The sequence below is a fragment of the Cebus imitator genome, unplaced genomic scaffold (genome assembly GCF_001604975.1).
Source record: "Cebus imitator isolate Cc_AM_T3 unplaced genomic scaffold, Cebus_imitator-1.0 Scaffold523, whole genome shotgun sequence".
NCBI lineage: Eukaryota > Metazoa > Chordata > Mammalia > Primates > Cebidae > Cebus > Cebus imitator.
Window position 1 is genome coordinate 1,024,287 of NW_016107838.1, and position 6,385 is coordinate 1,030,671.

Here is a 6,385-nt window from a genome sequence, read left to right on the forward strand (position 1 = left end):
TCTGCACAACTTGCAGGTGGGCTTAGCTCATGCAGGGCTCTCTTCCCTATGGTGATAGGCTGAGTGATGTGTGTTTTCACTGCTGTTAACTAGCTCTCCCTGACGCTGCACATGTCAGTTTCCTGTGGATTTCCAGACACTCCAGGGTCTTTCCCTTGCTTCTGCAGCTTTGCCTGAAACGTCCCAGCCCCCACCCTCCACACCTGTTCTTCAGGTAAACTTTGCTCACCACACAGCACCTCACTTGTGTCCCCTCTGTAAACCCTTCCCCTACTTTCCCAGGCTCTGAGTCTTGTGTCCTGTGGGGTTTTGATAACGTCACTTCTTTGATCACAGTGGCTGCACGGATTTGCCGATGTCTTTGTGGCCACTGAGACGTGACCCTCTCACAGTGTGGTGTCTAATTCCATTTTCAGCACAGGAGGAGGCTGAATGTGTGCTGGCGTGAATAAACCCGTGACAAGTGAAAGAAGTGAGACCGGGTCGTATGTTACATTCCGAAATGATGGAGAGGCTGGCTTCTGCTTCTGAGCAGGAGGTGAGGACAGGTGAGTACCTCCTGAGCTATGCCAGTCATCGTGCCACCTGCAGCTGTTTCCAAACATGGATTCCCAGACCCCACTCACACCTACTGAGTCAGAATCTCTGAGGGGAGCCTGGGAATCTCCACTTTAGAAAAGCCCCCCTGAGTGCCACTGACAACCATCAGGGCTGAGGCCCGGCTGCACTGGAGGCCCCCAGCCCCCAGCCCCTGCCAGGTCCTTCCAGCAGAAACCTCCTGCCAGGCGGTGGCCTACAAAAAAAGTGTAAAAATTAACCAGGCATGTTGGCATGCACCTGTGATCCCAGCTACTCAGGAGGCTGAGGTGGGAGGATCGCTTGAGCCCACAAGGTCGAGGCTGCAGTGAGCTGTAATGGCGCTGCTGCATTCCAGCCTGGGCAACAGAGCGAGCTCTGTCTCAAAAATAGCAACAATAAAATAAAAATCAAAACACCTTATGTTCTTACTTGAAGGGATGTGGGGGTGGTACACTCTCCAGTGGCCCAGGAATGGGCTCAGCACAGGTGGGTGATGCTTGGGTTGGCCCTGGGCTGAACTGCCCAAGGCTGGGGCCTCCACATAGGCATCTCAGCCCCTTCCGGGGCCCACCCAGGGCCTGGGCTCTGGCAGCCTCTTTCCTGTGCGAGCTGCTGTCTCAAGGGCTGGAGCTTTGAAGGTCCCAGCACCCTTTGCCGAAGGGAATGCTTTCTGATGGCAGCAAGGGTCTGTGCAGAAGGGTGCACCTCTCAGAGGGTGGCGCCTCAGTGTGTCCCCTGCAGTGTGGCCTCTGGCTTCCAAGAGCACAGTCTGGGCATTGCCAACCTGCCCAGAGGTATTGGCTTCAGGCGTTGTCAGCCACATTGGATCCACGGAGATTAGCTGAGGGTGTTGAGGAACAGTGGGAGAGGCTGCCTTGAGCTCTGAGTGGCCCATGTCACGGAGCCAGGGCTGCCCAGCACTGCCTGTCACAAAGAGGGGTCCGGATTTAGGTCTGGCCAGCTTGTGTGGTGCAGTGTGGGGTGAGCACGCCCACCTGTCCCCTCTGCCTTTTCTACAGCTCCACGGCTACAGCCTCACCGTGGAAGGTGATTGGCAGGCTGTCTTGAAATGTGAGTAGTTTAACAGGTTATCCTGGGAGCTATTTCACCTCTTTCTGGTAGTATAGGACATCTTTGCCCTCCACTTCCTTCCTCCTCCCTTTCCTTCCTCTCTCCCTTCTTCCTTCCTCTTTTCCTTCTTTCCCTCTTTTCTTGCCCCCAATGTCTCTTTCATTTATTGTAAATTATTTATCTTTCAGAGCATCTACATCTATCTACCTCTGACAGGCACTTGGGTTTCTGTCTGTCATCTATCAATTTAGCAACAATCATTTCAGAGATGCAAAAACTGGGTGCGGGGGCAGGGGGGTCCCTGATGACTCTCATACAGTTCAGAACCCAACGATCCAGGCGTCAAGCCCTAACTGGTTGGGCACCAAGGCCTAAAGCCCATGTTCCCCGCCACGTGCTGCTGGAATCCAGGCCACTGGGCTAGGACTGCCCGCCTTGGACGGTCTGTGCACAGGGAGAGAGCTGGGGACGCTCGTGCCACTGTGGCAGATCCTACTCCGAACGTGATGGTGTCTGATTGCTGTTTCTCCCATTTCATCACTCTTGACTCAGTGATCCAGTGACTACATGAGACAGCTGGGAAGAATGAAGGATTAACAAGGTGGCAGGTGTCCAGTTCCTCCTTATTGAGCTCCTGCTTATCTGGGCATGCACAGACAGGGTGTCCACCTAGGAATAAGCCGCTTCGGCAAACTGGATGAGAAAATCAATATTCCACTTTGTTCACGCAGGGATCATGTGGGTTGGGAGGCTGCTCATGCATGACCTGGGCTCTGTCACAGGTGAACATATCCAGAGCATGCATGCTGTTATGCTTGGCATTCAGATGTGGAAGCTGAGGTCGGTGAGGTTCAGTAATGCATCCAACACTGCAAGTCCTCTGAGCTCTGCCTGGCTCCGTAGCCTGTGGGGTCACTGTGCTATATGGTTCTAAAATCCGCAGGCGTCCAGTGCGCTCCCCTTCCCGGGACAGGAGGAGCATCCTGTCTTTAAAAGCATCCCTGCCTTTACCTTCACCCAGGTCTCCACCCTGGAATGCCTGACTCCGCCCACAAAAATCTCACCTTTTCATATTAATAATGGCTACAACTTATGGCTTATTTTGTGCCAGATACTTATGTATGTCATTTTATTTGGTCTTCATAGGAACCCCAAAAAGTATATAGATCTTATTTAATCTTCACAGGAACACTGAGAGCAGGGTGATATATCCCTAGTGTGTGCATGAAAAAGTAGGCTCAGAGAATTTAATTCTTAGCTGAAGCCAGCTCATGGTGGCCGTCAGCAGAGCTGAGCTCCAATGCAAGCTTTCCTGACTCCAAAAGCCATGCCCCAGCCCACGCGGTGGCATTTTCTCTCCTTTGCTCATTACAATCCAGCTCAAACTCCACTGAGCAGCAAAACGTGTCTCTGGCCATCCCGAGAGAGGTGATGCTGGCCTCTATTCCTGTGAGTCCCAGACATTTTTTTTCTCCTGGAATCTAGCCACATTCTTCCTTATTTTGGTTATTTGGGTACTTACTTACCAAATATTATGATTTTTTTTAAATAGGAAGAAATCTACTAGACTCGAAGCCATATGAAGAAGTATTAGGCCACTTTTGTGTTTCTGATACTCTCTAGGGACCATGCCTGGATCTTAATCATAAAATGAAATGGAGTTGATTAACAAAGACATTAAGTGTATGATGTAATAGAGCTGCACTGCAATGATATTCAGCAGGTGGGCTGATGTAGAGAATACATCACCAAATACACCTCAGTTGTCACAGTGACTTTGGGGGCCACAACTAGAGGTTGGGTTACTGTTTTCAAAGCCTATCATCTCTGTTCAAGACTATAATTCCTTTAAGGATTTTTCCTAAACTAAGCTATTCTTTCTACAAGAGCTAGGCAGACACCAGTGCATGCACGCACACACACCCACACTCCCCTCCACTTGCTGTATACACTGTAAATGTTAGGATAAAGAAAAGTGCCACTTGCCATGTAGAACGTGAACATCCTATTTCTGGAAGGGCTGTCCCAGAAGCTGAGGTAGCAGAGGATGTAGATGGCCCCCACGAGCAGGTTGAACAGCCTCCAGTGGCAGGTGCTGTCAATGACATCACTCTGCTGGGCGACGAGCCAGAATGTCATCACCAGCCAGTGGGCACCTGCACAGAGGCCGGGTGCAGACGTCAAGATCCACGCAGGGAGATGGGGGAAGGGCAAGGACACAGACCAGGGGCTGGAAGCCCTCCTCTCCCACCACATTTGATTCAGCATTCAGGAAGAGCCATGAGAAGACCCAGAAGAGATTTGAGGGGCACAGAAAACCAGCGCAGTTTATCTGTGCATGTATTCTCCTGTTTTATCCACATAAAGCCCACCTGATCTAATTTGAAGATGAGAAAACAGACCAGCTTCAATAACACTTGCCAAATATTGTATACCTATGCCCTTTTTGTTCCAGAATGTGTTTAAGGGGGCACTTATAAAACTGCCAATTATTTTAAAATTGTTACGAGAGCTAAAAACCTCCACACCCAAAGCAAAGAACTCTGTGGTGCAACTGTAATTTTTTATTCCCATATTTTAAGATGAATAAAGCATTCTGGATTTCAAGCTGAATTTTTAAAAAAGAATAACAAAATAGCTAATCTCTCTTTAGGAGCACAGTTGTTTTTTTTTTTTTTTTTTTTTTTTTTTTTTTTTTTTTTTTTTTTTTTTTTTTTTTTTTTTTTTTTTTTTTTTTTTTTTTTTTTTTCAAAAAAAAATTCTTTCCTGCCAAAAACTGTATTTAATGTTTGCCCCAGGCCCAAGGGTCAAATATTTCTTAATATGTCCAATTCTTTTCAAAGAAGAGTACCCTGTTCCTTCTTGTATATTCACTGATGACCAGAGATGACAGCTCCCCTTGGCAGGGACACACAGGCCCTATTCAGGGAGCCTCCATAGCCAGAGAGACTCTGTCATTGCCATTCATATTGTGTGTGCCTAGACTGAGGGAGGAGGGAGTGCTTGGATTTAGCGGAGCTGTCCTATTTGCAGCAGAGGAGATGTCCAGGATTCAGCATCCAAAGGGAATGGTGCACTTTTGGAGGCCATCTGCAGTATCACATATATACTGTATGTTTTTATACCAGGTGAGGCATGTGGCATCCTGTACCTCCCTCCTGTTTGGGTGGCAGTTTTACTACATAAAATATTTTGGCCTTTAACAGAGAACAGTCTCCTGAGAAGCTCTCTGCTCCAGAGTTAGCTGGGCGTTTTGAGGGCTGGGATGTCTGAGCTATGGCAGGGCATCTCCCAAGAGAGCCAGGATACGTTCCTTCCTGCTCTGGATATGTACTCATCTGGAGCTGCAGTCTAGTCCTCCGTGCTCTTGAATCTGGGCTGGCTATGCTTGGTTTGACCAACAGAATACAGCGGAAGCAGTTCTAGCCTATTCTAAGCCTATTTTTACAGAAGACTGGCAGTTTCCAGTTCCTCTCCACTGGAATTCTCAGCTGCTAATTCCCATCAAGGCTCCCTATGAAACTGAACACCTGCTACCCCATTGCCATCTCTGAGGTCCCCCAAGCAAGTTCCATTCAGCAGAGAGCCCAGTCCGCCCTCAGGCCTGGGATTGAGGATCATAAGTGATTATTCTTGAGGCATTTATTTCTGGGTTGGTTTGTTATGCAGCAACAGATGACCAGATCATTAGCTCAGCTCACCTGCAACCACAAAAACCCAAACGTGGTAGGCTTTGTAGAACAGAACCAGGCTTAGCACACGTGTTCCCAACATGCCCATCCTCCAGAGCTGCTGGCAGAAGAGGGCGGCCCATGGCATGACCAGGTGGCCTGGCTTCATGAAGCCCATGAAACGAGTGTAGGACACCAGTGCCCAGGAGAGTGAGGACCAGGAGAACAGAGTGCTCACCCCTGCAAGGGAAGCAGAAAGACATGGTATTCTCTGAAGGTTCGGAAAGCATCACACCATGTGAAGATTCACCCATGGCATTTCTTTAATGGGACATGTAACCTCTTGTTAAAAGCCTGGCTGCACAGAGGGTATCACTAACCCAGCACCTTGACCAGTAGGTAACATAACAACTGTTTCCAAACACACGTGTTTATATTCAGGAAGAAATGGGGATATGTGGGAAATATTTGCACTGCAAATGTACCAAATGCTCTTCCCAGCAAATGAGCCAGGTTCTTTCTTTCTATGCCCTTTAAGAAGAAATGTTCCAAATTCTGATCTTCTAAGGCCTCTGTATATAACAAGCTGATCCTACAAGGCTGTGAACATGGTTCCACCCCAAATGTACTTTGCTGTTTGAATGAAAACATCAGATGGTGTCAGGCTATTTGATAAAGATGGATAGAAGGACAGTGCAGTCATATATGTGAAGCATTTAATTTATGCATATGCAATTGTGGACACTCGGCAAACAGGAAGGGAGAGATGAAGATGTGGAAGGGGAGGGAAGAGAAGGGGATGGCGGGTCGCGGGGGGGAGAGAGAAAAAAGAAGCAACTGAGAGAACAGGCAGAGAATGTGAACGTCCTGAAATGAGAGGGAGCTGGAAACAAACGTTGCTGGGGCCTGAGTTGTTCTGCTTCCACATGCTCGGAGGGTGTAAGCCTCTGGCTTCATTAAGAATTACTCTTTTTTTTTTTTTTGAGACAGGGTCTCATTCTTACTCTGTCACCTGGACTGGAGTGCAGGGGTGCAGTGACAGCTCACTGCAGCCTCAAACTCCT

At 48.5% G+C, this 6,385-nt stretch overlaps 1 protein-coding gene across 2 annotated transcripts in view; it reads right to left on the reverse strand.

Annotated features, from left to right (window-relative positions):
- The window catches only part of XKR5 (XK related 5), a 22,879-nt gene that overhangs the window by 9,055 nt on the left and 7,439 nt on the right, over positions 1 to 6,385 (reverse strand). For both annotated transcript variants that reach the window (XM_017514381.2, XM_037733417.1), the window contains exons 4-5: positions 5,352 to 5,561; positions 3,637 to 3,806 (exon numbers count right to left, since the gene is read on the reverse strand). In XM_017514381.2, the coding sequence (XP_017369870.1) occupies positions 3,637 to 3,806; positions 5,352 to 5,561 (380 nt within the window). The remainder of the gene's footprint in view (positions 1 to 3,636; positions 3,807 to 5,351; positions 5,562 to 6,385) is intronic.